This window comes from Hemiscyllium ocellatum, chromosome 2, assembly GCF_020745735.1.
Source record: "Hemiscyllium ocellatum isolate sHemOce1 chromosome 2, sHemOce1.pat.X.cur, whole genome shotgun sequence".
NCBI classification, from domain to species: domain Eukaryota; kingdom Metazoa; phylum Chordata; class Chondrichthyes; order Orectolobiformes; family Hemiscylliidae; genus Hemiscyllium; species Hemiscyllium ocellatum.
In genome coordinates this window covers 43,686,877-43,703,557 of record NC_083402.1, presented here as the reverse complement: position 1 = coordinate 43,703,557, position 16,681 = coordinate 43,686,877, and the positions used below count along the sequence as shown (strand labels likewise).

General features: G+C 41.8%; 1 protein-coding gene across 1 annotated transcript in view; it reads right to left on the bottom strand.

The window, feature by feature from the left end:
- The window catches only part of rasgrf2b (Ras protein-specific guanine nucleotide-releasing factor 2b), a 241,943-nt gene that overhangs the window by 100,416 nt on the left and 124,846 nt on the right, over positions 1–16,681 (bottom strand). Inside the window, exons 10-12 of the mRNA XM_060844008.1 lie at positions 16,301–16,461; positions 11,267–11,333; positions 10,359–10,495 (exon numbers count right to left, since the gene is read on the bottom strand). Of these exons, the coding sequence (XP_060699991.1) occupies positions 10,359–10,495; positions 11,267–11,333; positions 16,301–16,461 (365 nt within the window). The remainder of the gene's footprint in view (positions 1–10,358; positions 10,496–11,266; positions 11,334–16,300; positions 16,462–16,681) is intronic.

The following is a 16,681-nucleotide window of genomic DNA, read 5'->3' as shown; positions in this document are numbered from 1 at the left end:
TTCTCCAGCACTTTGCGTACTTGCCAAGTCCTTCACTCTCTTAAAGGTACACCCACATCTTCATAACACCTCACCTAAACTCTATCAGTTAAATCTGCGATAACGGATCTGTGATTATATTCTTCTGACCTGCAACTTGTATGATTTTTAAATTAAAAGTCTGTAACATAAGACTCCAATGAAATAGCTCATATCCTTATCTTTAAAACATTCTAAGAATGTAAGCGGATTGTGGTTTGTGTACATAACCATCTCCGACACATTGTTCGTGACATATACATTAAAATGTTGTCAGGCCTGTACCAAACTCAATAGTTGCTTTTCGGTTGTGGAGTATTTCCTCTGGTGGATGGTGATCTTCTTCAAAAAGTAACCAACTAGCAGTTCAATCTCATCCTCATCTTCTTGTAGGAGTACAGCTCCAACTCCAATGTCACTAGCATCGATGGCAACTTTAAAAGGTTTTGAAAAGTTTGGTGTAGCTAAAACTGGTTTAATGATTAATATTGATTTCAAATGGTTGAATGCCTCCTGGGCATGGTTCTGTCCATCAAAACTTTGCGATCTTCTTCAGCAAATCGGTTAATGGTGCCACTGCTGAAGTTTGGAACAAACTTCCTATGGAATCTGCTGAGTGCTAAGAATTGAAGCACCTCTTTCTTCAAGGCTGGGCATGGAAATTCCTCTATGGCCTTTGTCTTTGCGTTCAGTGGGGTCAGCCTTCCATGACTGATGTTATGTCTCAAGAGCGTCATCTTTGCTTACACGAATTCCACTTTATTTAAGTTTATCACCAGTTTTGTTTCTCATAGCCGTTCAAAGAGCTCTGCCAACTGTACCACGTGATCTTCCTAGAACTTACTAAAGATCACTACATCATCCAAATAGACTGCACAGTTTGTTAACACAGTCACCAACTCTGTTCATGGGTCTATGGATTGTGGCGGGTGCATTCTTAATTTCAAAGAGTATCACTTTAAACTGACATTGTTACAAATGCAGAAATTTCTTTCACCATCTCTGATAAAGGTACCTGCCAGTAACCACGCATTAAGTCCAACTTGGTGATGTAACTGGCTTGGCTGACTTTCTCGATACAGTCCTCCAATCTAGGAATTGGATAAGAGTCCAATTTTGTAACAGTGTTGTCCTTCCGATAATCCACGCACAATCGTTCAGTTCCACCAGATTTGGGAACTAAGACAATCGGCAAACTCCACTCACTCTGGCTTGATTCGATGATGTTCTTGTCGAGCATGGCCTCCACCTCCATCTGGACCTGCCTGGCTTTGAGAGGATTATCTGATAGGGATGTTACTTTATTGGAGTAGTATTCCCTATGTCTACTTCATGCACAATAGCATTAGTCATCCCCATCTGATTCTTACATATGTTCTTGTACTGTAGTAACAAATCTTTCAACTCCTTTCTATGCTCCTGAGACAGATAGCTGACTAATCTATCTCACTCCTCAAGAACTTCTTCATTTTTAAATCTATTTTGAGGCACATCAAAATCCATATCGTCTGGATTTGATTCCTCACTATGGGGCAGTAACTAACACCCATTTCTCCAGTTCTTTCTTGCTAGTGTAATACAGTTTCAACATGTTCACATGACATACCCGATACTTTGTGTTTCTATCTGGCATCTTTACTAAATATGACTCAACTTTTCTCAATTTGGTAGGGACCGTGAAACCTGGCTTTGAGGGGATCTCCTATCATCGGTAACAGTACAAACACGTTATCCTTTCGGGAAAACATCCAAGTCTCAGTTTTTATCTGTTCCCTGTTTCATGCTACACTGTGCCCTCTTTAGGTGCTGTTTAGCTAACTCACCTACTCAACCTAATCTCTCCCTCATCTCCGAAACATAATCTAATTGCAACATCTCTGACTTTGGTCCTGCCAATTTTTCTTTAATTAACGTCAAAGGGCCTCTCACTTCATGACCGAATATTAACTCAAAGGGAGTGAACTGAGTAGATTCATTTGGGTCATCTCTAATGGCAGGCAATATGAATGGGACACCATTATCCCAATCATTCAGTTAATCCTGACAGTATGTTTTCAAAGTGGTCTTCAAGGTCTGATGCCACCTCTCTGAAGTTCCCTAGGATTCAGGATGATACGCACTGGATTGAAAATGCTATATACCTAAGCTATCCATAGCCTCCTTAAAACAGTCTAGCAGTAAAATCTGACCCTTGATCTGACTGAATCTCTCTGTGAAGAAAGCTACCAATTCCTCTACCACCTTTTATTGTCTTGATACTCTGTAACGGAATTGCCTCTGGAAATCTGGTAGGCACATCCATTATGGTTAACAAGTACTGATTCCCACTTTTAGTTCTCAGGAGGGGACCTACAGAATCAATTACAACCCACGTGAAAGATTCTGCAAGTGCAGGAATTAGCAACAAAGGTGCTGGTTTTATTACCGCCTGTGGCTTACCTACCATTTGACATGTATGACATGTATGGCAAAGTTAACCACATCCTTGTGCATTCCATGCCAATAAAAATGTTTTTGTACCTTAGCCTGAGTCTTTCATACCCCTAGGTGACCTCCTACAAGTAGTTCATGTGCTACCCGTAACACTTCCTATCTGTATGGTACCGGCAACACAGTCTGCTGCACTTTGGCCCATTTCCCCTTGCACTAACCAGCCATGGTTTCCATTTCCATCTGAGGATTCTATCTTTCAGACAATAACACTCCAGAATATTCACTGGTCCTTTTCAGAGTACGCATTCATATATACAGAGGAACTTCGATTGTCCAAATATTAGATTATCTGAAGGAGATCTCTAGGTCATGTTAGAAACATTACATTAAAGACATATTTTCAACAGACTTCGCATCTTTTGTTTGCAGTGATTATGACTGACCTCCCGCCTTCTCTCTCTCTCTCTCCCTACACTTTCCCTGGAGTTCTACAGAGGGGTGTACCCTAAAGCCCCCTTCCCTGGATAATCTCTCCAACATTGTCCTGTACAGGGTAAAGGTGGAAACAGCCAAAACGTTGCAGCAAATCTGTGTGTATATACGTGTGCGTGTGCGTATGTGTGTATGCACACACACACTATTTGGAGATTTACCCCACAAAGGCAGCAGAAGTCTCACTGTTGATGTACAGTCTGGCTGCCCCAGCAGGGGATGGGGGTGTGGAGCACGGGGGGGGTAGGGTGCAGTGTGTGACGGGTTTGGTGGGTGGGGGGTTCCAGTGTTGAGCTGGGTTGGGGCGGGGGGGCAGAGTTGAGTGGGGATGGGGCGAGCGGGAGTAGGCTTGGACGGGTTTGAGGGTGAGGGGTGGGTGGGGGCAGTGTTGGGCGGGGTTGGGGGCAGGAGGGAGCGCAGGGCTGGACAGGGTTGGGGGAGGGCAGGGGCAGGGTCTCCCGTGCAGTGTGCTACTGCCTAGTCCCCTGAATGGAGAGCTGACTTAAAAAAACTCTGAGCCGCAGAGGAAAGGCATTGAATCAATTAACCAAATAATCAATTATCTGAGCAAAATCATGCCCACCCATGTCTTGCAAGTCTCTTAGCCTTTCAGGGCTAAACACTTCTGTCTGCCCTCTGCCTGTTCAGATTTTTCCTGCACCATTACATCAAACAGAGTACCTGCTAACTGAACCTCAACTCCGTCATCTTTGTCTTTACTTTTCACTATGATAGTGAGATCTGGTTACTGGACATTCTGGGAAAATACCAGAATATCTCTGTTTTGAACTCTTCAGTTTCTTGGTCTTCCTTGGGCTTCTCCACAACAAGGGGTGTCACTCCCAAATCCTGCCAAATCATTCCCAAGAACAAACTGAATTCTTGGAACTGACACTCTGTCAATCAGTTGGCACTGCAAACTGATCTTACACAGGGGAACATTTAGTTTCTGTCATTCCATCCCACAAAATACCATACTTTCATGAAAGAGATCACAAAGAATGCATATTCGCTCATCCCCTACATTGCTGAAGAAGGGCTTATGCCCGAAACATTGATTCTCCTGCTCCGCTTTTCCAGCAAGACATTTTTCAGCTCTGACCTCCAGCATCTGCAGTCCTCACTTCCCCCTACTATCAGCGTCTGGTTAGATCCTTTATCTCTCAAAATTATAACTTCTTGTCCTTCTCCCCCTATTCTTTCTGAGTAAATTTAACTAACAGAGGCAAATTCTTTGTAGAGATCAGGTACTAACTCCATACCCAGCCTCTGCCCTCTCCTGCAGCTCCTCGACTCTTCTTGGGGGTCTCCTTTACTACTTTCACTAATGCCACTGGCTTAGCTTCTTTTACCATATCTTTTCCCAAAGTGCCTTTCTTTAACAATCAGCACTACAAATTTATGCGTCCCACTTTACCACAGTGAAAACATCTGAGGCCTTTCACCTCTTTTCCACCCTCTTGGGCTTCTTTTTTACCCAGTGGTAAAATCTTGCCAGTGCTCTCTACTCTTGGTTTAGTGTGTAGCATCTCCCCTTCTCCCAACTTCTATCTGTGACAGGATGAAATTTTGGCTGGAAACTTGCCTTATGTACCATCATGTACTCATCTGCTAAATCTGCTGCCCTTCTCACTTCCTGAACTTTCTGTACCTACGTGAATTCTTACCATCTATGGAAGTGAGTTTTTAAATTCCTCCAGCAGAATAATCTCTCTTAGAACCTCAAATGTTGTATCTATTTTCAAAGCACGCACCCATCGATCAAAGTGATTATGTTTAATTGTTTCAAACTCAACACGAGTCTGACCTGGTTCCTTCTTCGTATTTCTGAATTGCTGTCCATATGCTTCTAGTAGCAATTCATAAGCACTTAAAATAGCCCGTTTAACCTCTTCATAATCTCTTGACACCTCATCTGACAGTGCAGCAAATACTGCCGATCAATTTAGTCTGAACAAGCATTACCCATAAATCGTCGGACCACTCCAATTGCCTAGTCAATTTTTCGAATGAAATAAAGAAAACTTCAACACCTTTTTCAATAAAATGTGTCAGAGTTTTGACATATTTTTATATATCACAACCTTCTCTTTTAATCTCCATCCTGTTAACTTGACTTTGCTAAGTCGTAACTTCTCAAATTCAAATTCTCTTTCTCCCTTTCTTGTCTCTCTCTTTGCTCAGCGAAGAACCATCTCTCTCTCTTTTTTTCCTCTCTCTCCCTCTCTTCTCTTTCTCTTTCCCTTTCTCTCTCCCTTTGTTTATCTTTTAACTACATTTTCTTCAATTGTTACTTAGGTTTTTCTACCTTTATACTGCACTCGGCTGTTTCTCTGACACACCTAAGTGTTTGATTAGATTACTTACAGTGTGGAAACAGGCCCTTCGGCCCAACAAGTCCACACCGACCCGCCGAAGCGCAACCCACCCATACCCTTACCTAACACTACGGGCAATTTAGCATGGCCAATTCACCTGACCCGCACATCTTTGGACTGTGGGAGGAAACCAGAGCACCCGGAGGAAACCCACGCAGACACGGGGAGAACGTGCAAACTCCACACAGTCAGTCGCCTGAGTCGGGAATTGAACCCGGGTCTCAGGCGCTATGAGGCAGCAGTGCTAACCACTGTGCCACCGTGCCGCCCTTTTACAACCCTTTTACAATTTCAGCTTTACTTTTGTCCTTTGTTAAATGCAAATCTAACTTCTGTTAATTCTAAAAGTATAGCCATTTCCTTTCCATCTAAGCTTTCTTGGCAAATTTGAGAATCATCTTCAAATCCCAGAACCTCTTCTGCAATTTTAAGAACCATTCCTCTCACTTTTAATTTAATCAACCTCAATTCACCAAAATTAAACAAATTGTCTCACCTGCGTTTTATTTAAAGATAAAGGACACTAACCTGCAAGCGTTTAAAATCTGCTGGGAATTTTTGTACCCCCAAATCTATTCAAATCTGTCTAAGCTAGTTCAAATCCTGGTCCTGAGCCCCCAAACTGTTATGACATGGGGTAAACTCTCTTGCTTAATTTAAAACCAGCAACACAGAAAAAATGTTATCCCATGTAGTAATCTGTAAAACTTTGAGTGGCCAAGAACTATGTAAAGTAAAAATTACAATTTGATTTCTTAAAGTATAACAGAGAATAATTAACTAACCACAGCTTACAATTTCTTTCACCTTCCCTTCTATAATACTAGTTCTACAAAACTCCCAATTAAGATTTACAAAACAACACTTCTTATCTCAAAACCAGCAACTGAAGGTTCTTGTCTTCAGATTTTCATGTGTCTTCTTTTCTCCTTGTTAGGAATGTCTGCATCACAGGTTACTGATCAAAAACGGACTTTTTAAAAGAGCGATTTTTTTTCAAGCCGTCTGTTACATGCTAGGACTTGGCAGTTATCCTCTCAACAGTTCAATTTTTTCCCCAGTCTTATACCCCAGAGCATCAGATTATGTCATTGGCTTTTAAGATTGTCAATATACTCAATTCAAGCTTGATTGGAATTTATTTTTTTCTGGATAAAATTTAAACAGACTGGCCAAATTCAAATTTGTGTTTTTGTCTCATAGCAACTCAGCAAGTGCGGTTTGTTCTGAACCAAATGTGATTTTGTAAATTCTCCAGCACTGGGTGTCCTTCACTCTCTTAAAGGTACATCCACATTGTCATAATAAAAGGTTTAGAAGGACACGAACCAAATGCAGGCACATGGGACTAGTTCAGTTCAGGAAACCTGGTCAGTATGGATGAGTTGGGCTGAAAGGACTGTTTCCATTCTGTATCACTACATGACCCTGTGACTCAATTGACATACAACAAAACACCAAAGATATGAGTAGCTAACTTGGAGGTGACTTAGTAAATAAGAGTAATTTTAACAGGCAAATGTCTGTTATGAATGAGCTTTCTATTGACTGAAGCAAGAGAGCAGCAGCAGACTGGAGACCCAGTATGGCCTTGTGTGTTGCCATGCATTTCTGATTCCTCTCTTAAGACTTCAATGGTTGCAAGTGAAGATATGAGAAATCCTCAAAGATAAAGAGGTGGCCACTGAAGTCAAGAGGAAGTCGATTCTAGCTTGTATCAAAATTCAAGTCAATGGGAATTGAGGGGTCAATTCCAAATTTAATGGAGTCATGTCTAATGCAAGGGAAGACAGCCGGTCACGCAGCAACCGAGGAGGAGAATCGACATTCCGAGCACATTCCTAAAGAAGAGCTTATACTCAAACTGTCAAACTCCTGCTCCTCGGATGCTGCGTGACTGGTTGTGCTTTTCCAGCACCACACTTTTGGCCCATATCCTAGTGTCATGTGACTTCTGAAGACGACACACACCTCGTTGCACAATGTCATAACTTTCAGACCATACAAAAATGGGAACATTGTGGACTGTGAGAAGATTAATGTAGAATTTCAAAAGAATGTGGATGGAATGAATGAACAAATTGCCCTCCAAGCTACTCATCATCCAAATTTGGAAATATATCCTCATTCCATCACTATCAAAATTCTGTCATTTGCTCCCTAACAGCATTGTGGGTCTACCTATAGCACACAGACTACAGCGGTTCAAAAAGGCAGCACACCACCATCTTCTCAAGGGCAGCTAAGGACAAGCAATAAAATCTGGACCAGCTGATGCCCACACCACATGAACGACTAACAAAGAAAGTAGCAAGTGATGTTCAATGTGGAGAAGTGTAATGTAATTTGTTTTGGTGGATGGAACAGGGAAAGAAAATTCTAGCAGGGATGTGATTACACTGGACTGGATGCTGAGGAAATTCACTGGGAATTTACCTGGGATGGGAGTTTCAGTTATGAAGAGAGATTGGACAGACTGATGTTATTTTCCTTAGAGCCAAAGAGATGGAGCTGGGTCATGATTGAGATGTAAATCATTGCAAGGGGCACGGACAGCAAGGAACTTTTTTCCTCAGACGAGAGATTAATGACCGGAGGCACAAGTTAAAGTAAGAGGCAGGAGGTTTATAGGGATGTGAAGAAAACTTAATTCACCCAGAAGCTGGTGGGAATCTAGAGCTCATTATCTACAAGGATTGTAGAGGGAGAAACAGTCATAATATTTAGGATTTATTTAGATGCAATGCCAAGGCATGTAAGGTTATGGACCAAGTGCTGGAAAATGGAACTGGAATAGTTTGGTGGGTTTTTATGACTCAGAGTTAATGGGTTGAGGTCTGTTTTCTATGTTGCAGACCTCTAAGAGTCTAAAACATAAAATAAGGGATATAACTCTGAAAAAGCTGCAGGAGTGAACATGGGTGTGTATGGAAATAAGTCAATGAAGTTGGTCGGTCAGGTTGAGACCACAATTAATAAAAAATCCAGTACCCTAGGCTTTATTGGCAGGGACAAAGAGTATTAGGGAAATTATGTTAAGTTTTAATAAGACACCAATTTGGCCTCGGCTGGAGTTTTATATCCAGTTCTGGACACCATACTTTAGGAAGTATCTGAAGGCAATATAGAGAATGCAGAAACAATTTACAAATAGTTCCAGAAATTCTTCCTAAGACTGTGAGAAACTACAGAGTGTTGTGAACACAGCCCAGTCCATCATGCAAATCAGCCTTCCATCCAATGGCACCATTTAGCCTTCCTACTCAGGAAGGCAAGCAACATAATCAAAGACCACTCCCACCTGATTATATTCTCTTCCCACCTTCTTCCATCGGGCAGAACGTTTAAAAAGTATGAATACATATAAGAACGGATTTGAGAACAGCTTCCTCCCCGCTGTTATCAGACTTTTGAATGGACCTTTCTAATGCTAATTCTGATCTCTCTCTCTCTGCAGCTAACATTGTATACTGCACTCTGATCTGCTACCCTGATGCATTTTGTACGGTACAATCTGCCGGTAGTGCGACCAAAACAACATTTTTTACTGTATCTTGGTACAAGTGCCAATAATAAATCTGATCAAAGCAAAGAAGTTGGAATTTCAGTTACAAAGGTAGTTTGGAAAAGTTGGAATTCTTTTTTTTGGAGAAGGTTGAGAGGAGATTTGAAAGAGGTATTCAAAACCATGAGAGCTCTCGATAGAGCTGGACGGAATTATCGTTGACAAGAAACAAAACTGGAACGAGCTTATAAATACAAAAACAGAGAATGCTGGAGAAACTCAGCAGGTCTGACAGCATCTGTTGAAAAAAAAAGCAAAGTTAACTTTTTGAGTCTAGTGACCCTTTATCAGAACTGAATGCAACTGGGTAAGGGTGGTATTTATGATGGTTGAGAGGATGGGGATTGCTTAAGGGGTAGAGAAATGGAGTGAATAAAATACATGGAAACTGTGCCCAGAGAGAGACATATAAAGAAGAGCAAGACAAAGAGTTTGTTGATGATAAGCTAAGAGGGAGATAATGGTGAATAGGGCGCCAAGTCAGAAGTGTGACAGAATACTCTCCACTTGCTTTGATTTGTGCAGCGAGTTCCAATAGCTTCCAAGAAGCTTGGCATTATCTAGGACACACCTAGATAGTGCCCCATCCGCCACCATAGACAATCACTCCCACCACCTCTGGAGGCACAATGCCAGCAGTGTTTACCATCTCCAAGATACACTGCGGAAACTCATTCAGACCTTTCTGTGTACCCACAATTTCAATTCACTGCAAAAATAAGGACATTACACACATGGAAAACACACCATCTGCAAATCCTACTCAGAGCCTTGCTAGTGATTCTTACATCCTATATCCCGTGCTATCTGCTCCTGCCTGTAGTTACCCTTCCCAGGAAAACTGTTGCCATGGTATTACACATCCCGTGATTGAATAGAAAAAAGAAATCTGTGGGGTCATCGAGTGTGAAGTGTATGGACATGACATGTCTGTCTACCTGCAGCACAGTTCCCATTGCAAAACACAGTCATCTCATCCAGGCAATGCAGGAGTGGGAGAGGAAAAAAAAGGGAGACCCCAAGGGGTTCTTATTGTGTCTGAAGTGACATATTTTTCCATCCATTCCCAGAAGCAACAAACAAATCCTTTCTGGCCCGAATCTGCTGGCTGGGCCCCAGGTTAAAATTACAGACAGACTCTATGTTGTCATCAGAGCTTAATCTGCTTATTTAATGACAGAACCCTCTGATCCCAAACAGGAGCTTGCTTGCTTGCTTCCTCAATGGGGCAAATTAAAATCACAACCCACAGAAAGGCACCGGGATGCCAAGTGGGCTAAATTACTACAGCAATTTTAAGTGGCCATCTGCTCTAGCTTCATATGGGAGCTGTTGCAGTTGTTTTCCACCATGAAGTTTCAATTAAATTGAAAAGACAGTGGAACATTCATCAGGATATGTATTTCTTTAACACTTCAGATTTGTCTGGAGAAATGAATCGAACATTTTGGAATAACATAAATGATATTTACCTGGCTTACGTCACTGGTCCATGCAGCTTTTTCCTGTCTAGACGGGGCTAGCAACACAACTGTGAACGGTGGGGCATCAGCTGATTCAACCACAATTTTGAAATCTAGATGCCCAAAAACCTGACCAGAGCCTTTCGCTATAAAATATAAATGAAACTTAATGCATGAAAAATTATTTATTGCATAAAGTAGCAGCATGGCTTTCGATAAACCTAAACAATGAAACTCCCATAAATATATTCCAAGTATAAATGTTAACAGCTAATCATTTCCTTTGGTCTGTACCATCCCACCGGTTAATTGGAAGAAATTTTGTTGACAACAGTCACAGTTGACAAGTTTTTAACTCGAAATCTCCAGAAGTGCATCAAATTGACTCTTTACTATTTGCAGGTCTCATTAACTCTTCCCATTATTCAAAATCTGTCCAATTTCCTCAGAGATTCTGTGGTTTAAATCATTGTTTGGTGTGGTACTGAGCCTGAACGGGAGCTTTTGAGAATGGCCCCATCTCCACCATTTACTCAAGTGTTGGAAGCTGCTGGAAGTTCCACCTGTTTCTAACAGCACAACAAATTGTGGAATATTTCCCCTGATTTCCTGGACTAGTAACTGGCTGTAATATTCTGGGGAGACAACATATGCTTTGCATCAGGAAAAATAAATTCGACAGGCAGATTTCTCAGAATGGTAATTTGGAATATTTAAAGCAGGGTGATGAAAATTCTGCCTCCAGTAGACACTGTATGTATTTTGTTAAAAATGTTCAATTGCAATCAACATCTTGACTTAACCAGGTAAAATTCTTGTAAAATACAGAATGCATTCTATTATTGTAAAAAGTAAATTGAGGAATCATTAAAATCTCAGTATTTACAGCATATGATTAAGATTCCTTGTGTACTCACATTCATCTTCACTTGAATCAGGTTCTTCTATTAGGGTGCAGTCTATCAAAGAAATCACACCTCCAGTCTGAAGCAAAGAGAAAAACGATTTAAAACAATCTTTTTACAGACACCCTATTTTGATTATTTCTGATATCTTCTATCTAGTTTTATAGGTTCATGGCACAGAATTCTATCATTTGATCACTGTGCAGAAGTAAAGGAGAATGTTTAAAAATTGACTCATTCGGGTTTTCCTGAACCTTTTAATCACCTGGAACATGCACCAATATCATAATATCAATACAGTAAAATGGATTGTCTGCCTTACTGACCATGAGATTGTGCTTTTGATTAATCTAGATAAATGTTCTGATTGATGCACAGCAGCACATCTTTCATTCTGGATTTAGCCTTGACTGTACTTGTGAGGCAGTCTCTTAACTGTGTTGCTGGCTCTCAGATCTGTGCGAGTGTTGCATAACCGCAAAGTGCAATATGTTTTTACCTCTCATATCATATTCAGATATAACATTATATTAAAATTAAAACAGATATAATACGACGTAAAGTCACCATCGTTTCAGAGAACGTTAGAGCTGCTCTCTCATTAAAGAGAGAGATGACTGACAATGGTTTAACCTGAGAGTCACTACACCTTAGGTAAGGGGCAAGGTTGAGAAGGAGAGTCTTTCATAATAACCTCAGCTATTGTGGGAATTGAACCCATGCTGTTTGCATCATGATACAGGTGTCTAGCCAATTGAGCTAACCGGACCCCATACACTCTTCTCAAGGGCAACGAAGGACAAGTGCCCAGTCAGGGATGCCCACATCCCATGAGTCAATGAAAACAAATTGACATGACACTTAGTATACCACACAGTCATTATGAGACTTTGACAAGAAAGGAAACTGATCAAACAAACTAAAACAGAAATTGCTGGAGAAATTCAGATCTGGCAGGAGCTTCTGCAAAGAGAAAACAGAGTTAAAGTTTCAAGTCCAGTGAAATATTCTTCAGAACCTGATTATGTAGCTTAATTCATATCAAAGAATTTCCAATGGCAACGATGCTATGTGCTCAAGATCATCCAATTAGATCATTTGCATCTTTCACTGAAATAGTCAGATGGTGAGTTGTTTTTAATAAAAAGCCTCAGTTGCTATGGCAACAACTATAAAAGTTTCCCCAATGACCTGCCAATAACCTTCTCAAGGGCAGTTCGGGACAAGCAATAAATAATGGCCCAGCCAGCGACACCCACATCCGCCAAATGAATAAAACAAAACAAAGAAAACATTTGAAACTCAAGCAAGTAATCTATTTTAATTAAATGCTCGTTTTCCATGAACTGGTGAGGTATAAATATTCATGACATTTCTCCTCAATGAAAATTCCTGAAAGACAAAGAACAAACCTGGAGATGATTTTTTTTAAATATATCTGCAGCAGGGAGGAGGAGTATTCTCCCAGCTGCTACGAGAGGAAACTTACCTTGAAAATAAGTCATCCAAAGTACCTGATAGGAGCTAACTGTCAGGGTGACTGTTTCTTACATAGCTCAGCAAGTCTGGCAATAAATTTGGAAGACGTTCAGTGACTTGAGGAAAGTCCAGTACTACCCTGAAAGTTTCTATAGCTTCATCCAACCCTCTGAATCCAGTTCCTGCAATTGCACTGCTATGTTCTTCAAGTCATTTAGGTGGATATATGATCATTTAGAAGAATGGCACACATACAATATCCAATTTCTGTCTGAGATTTAAGTTGTTCTAAAATTTTAATGGAAATTCTGCTAGTCCATTGTGGTACATCTGCAAGATGCACTTTCCTGGACTGCAGCAGTGAACTGATCTTCGGCAACAATATCACGGAGCAAAATTCAGAGTCAAAAGGAATTAAATCACTGAACAATGAGGTGGTCTTCACCCGTTTCTTACTTGAAGCAGTCTGCTAGGCACAGTGCCCACCTAAATCTACTTTTAACCAGGCTTTTAAGCACAGACGTAATACTTGTGCCCAAACTAAGCAGTTTTTTTTTAGATTACTTAGATTACTTACAGTGTGGAAACAGGCCCTTCGGCCCAACAAGTCCACACCGACCCGCCGAAGCGCAACCCACCCATACCCCTACATATACCCCTTACCTAACACTATGGGCAATTTAGCATAGCCAATTCACCTGACCCGCACATCTTTGGACTGTGGGAGGAAACCGGAGCACCCGGAGGAAACCCACGCAGACACGGGGAGAACGTGCAAACTCCACACAGTCAGTCGCCTGAGGCAGGAATTGAACCCAGGTCCCTGGCACTGTGAGGCAGCAGTGCTAACCACTGTGCCACCGTGCCACCCAGTTCTTATCTAGTTATGCAAATTGAGTCCAAAGCCTGTTGCAGCATCCCTCCACCCCCTCACCACCACCCCTCCCCCACCCCCCACCAAAAACGTGCACGCACACGCACACACAGAATATCAACTTTCAAGCAGGAATGGGTTGAACATGCATGGCAGTCATTTTACCTTTAAAATAAAGAAACTTAATCAAAACCTCTTCAAGGCTTGATAGAGTCTTCAAAGAGATGTTGCATCTTTGTTTATATGGGATTTAAACGCTTTGCCAAAAGATGATTTCTGTCAGTCTGCCTCTGCTTCATCTGGCATCTGCTGACCGCACCAGACTACCCTCACTTGCTGTGTCTACATCGGACAAATTTCCCACCATGGCATTTATTTTGTGAGTTTTAATGTGACTGAAAGGTGGAAGTTTGATTGAGACTCCTGACTGCCACATTGCTATCAAAGTTTCCCTCCATGTGTAAGTAACTGAGTTTGTAGATGTTGGAGTGGGACACGATGCAGATGATCAGATACTGGCTGTGAAGAAGTTGGAGACATAACAATGGAGAGAGGACATGGCCTTGGCTGCCACTGGGTGTATTGCTGCTGCCATGGTAGAGATTGGCCTCCATGGGCACAATTTAGTGGTCCACCTTTGGAAGGTTCGCAGGTAGAAGGTTTTATTAAATTACTTAGTCAACTTTCTCACCATCCTCCAAACTGTCCCTAATTGTCCTTAATTAACAGGGGAAAAACAAAATCTGGGATGGCACTCTCACCCTCACCCTCACCCTCACTCCAGTTGAGGCTGGCTTTTCAGTGGCCAATCAATTGCCGTTAAAGGACCACTTCTCATCTGACCTGAATAGTTATGGTCTGCAGAGGGGAAGTTCAGCAAGATTCAAGATGGCAACAGAGTAGCAGGGCTCACCCACTCCTGAGTGCTTTTGTTCTTCTTTTTCTTTTTACTTCTGTTCTTTCTCTTTCACTTTTTTCTTTTGTTTTTCTCATCCTTGTAGCCATTTGCAGCAGGTTCATTGGCAAAATCAGTGAGGCAGCTAGAGCGGGCAGTACGTGGATTGGTACTAATTGTTGGAGATGACAGTTGACATGGCTCCTCACAATGACTGGCAGCAGGGTTCAGCAGCAGCAAAGTTCCTCCGGCAATAGGAGGCAGAGGTGGCAGAATTTTCAAGATGGCAGCAGCAGCAAGGCAACCTCTCAGAGGAGGATGGCAGGAGCGGCCGCGAGTCAGCAGCAGTGGCCTGGTCTAGCAGGATTCTGGAGCTGGGGATTCTTGGTTGCAGTATGTCCAGAACAGGTATTCCTAGCATCATGGAGGCAGGAGCAGAGCCAGGGACTCCTGTTTGCTGGCAAGGTGGGCACCTAAAGAATGGTGACTCGTATATTGGTGAATCTGGCACAGGTGATGGTGAAATGGTACAGGAGGGGAGGCAGTGTAGGAGCCAGCTCAGGGATCAGGACTCTCTTTCAATTATTTCTTTTCTCCTATTTATTCTTAGACTATTCAAAATGGGGCCAGATTGTGACAACTGTTGAAGCTTTGTTTTACTGTATTTTACCGTATCATTCACTGTAAAATGCAAGTGACAATAAATAAAACAATCATCAGCAGCAAAACATGCTACTCAGAGCTTGGATGGGAGAAGAAGTGGGAAGATAGAGAATGAAGGAAGAGGAGGAGCAAGATCAAGGGGAGGGGTGTCCTTCTCATTGCCCATGACAACCAGCATAGGCAAAAACTCAGTGCCCCGTCATTAGACAGTAAACACAGCTCCACAACAAGCCTTTTTAGTCATCGCCAGGCAAATCAGCCAGGATTTGCACATACATTTGGTGAGATAATGGTCAGTGCAGTCTTCCTTTCTTGACATTACGTATCCACATAACATTGTTTGCAGTCAAAAATGTCCTTTGAAAATATGGGTGTGTGGTTTTTAAGAGTAGAGGTGCCCTCAGAGGCAATGATGACATTAAAAAATGAGGCTAATCAAAGCAGTCGAGATCCCTTGGAATAGGTTACACATCTCCAACTGAATCCCTACAGTGTGGAAACAGGTCCTTCAGCCCAACAAGTCAACACCGAACCTCTGAAGAGTAACCCACCCAGACCCATTCCCCTACCATCCTATATTTATCCCTGACTTAATGCAACTAAGCTACACATCCCTGAATACTATGAGCAATTTAGTTTGCCCAGTTCACCTGACCTGCACATCTTTGGACTGTGAGAGGAAACTGGAGCACCCAGAGGAAACCCACACAGACACGGGGAGAATGTGCAAGCTCCACACAGACGGTTGCCCGAGGCTTGAATCAAACTTCAGTCTCTATTGCTATGGGGCAGCAGTGCTAACCACTGAGCCACCGTGCTAAAAATTGCATTAATACGTAGTCAGTTTGGTACACACTGATCAGTCTGTTTTCTGAACCTCCAAATTAGAGATAAGTTCTAGATAAGTAGAGAATACAGTTTTGCATGTTGTCTGAACTAAATATACCTCCAATTGTTTCCCTATTTAGATCAAGAAAAATATTAAATGAGAAGTTAAAAAATGTTTCACTGGCTGGGTATGTGTTTGTACAGCCCAAATATTTCTCCAAGCATTTTAAGTATTAACTTATGCACAGTCTGTATGCTTGAGAGATATTACTGGATGCAATAAAAGTTAATGAGAAGTGAAGGTCACCTTCAAGAGATGCAGCTTTCCTCCCGAACTTCTTGTGCAGATTAAGAAATGTTTTGTGAATAAGAAACACTGTCTCTCTCCTTCTTTCTTCAACGATAGAGAACCTAAACGAACCTTGGCAAGCTTTCCTCTCTCCACTGAAGGGAGCTGTATGAGGGAACCTGGAATGTCAAAAGAACTCAGATCAGTTGCTATACTCGGAAGAATACTGAAAAGGCCACGTGCACTGAATTTGTTAATTGTGCAGATTTTAGTCAGTGTTCAAAAAGTCAAGGGGAAAGAAAATAGTGCAACTGCTTGATTTGTTAGAATGATGCAATGACCAGCTAATATTAGATGTTAAACTATCTTGTGTTGGGTCAGCTGTGTTCAAGTTGCCAA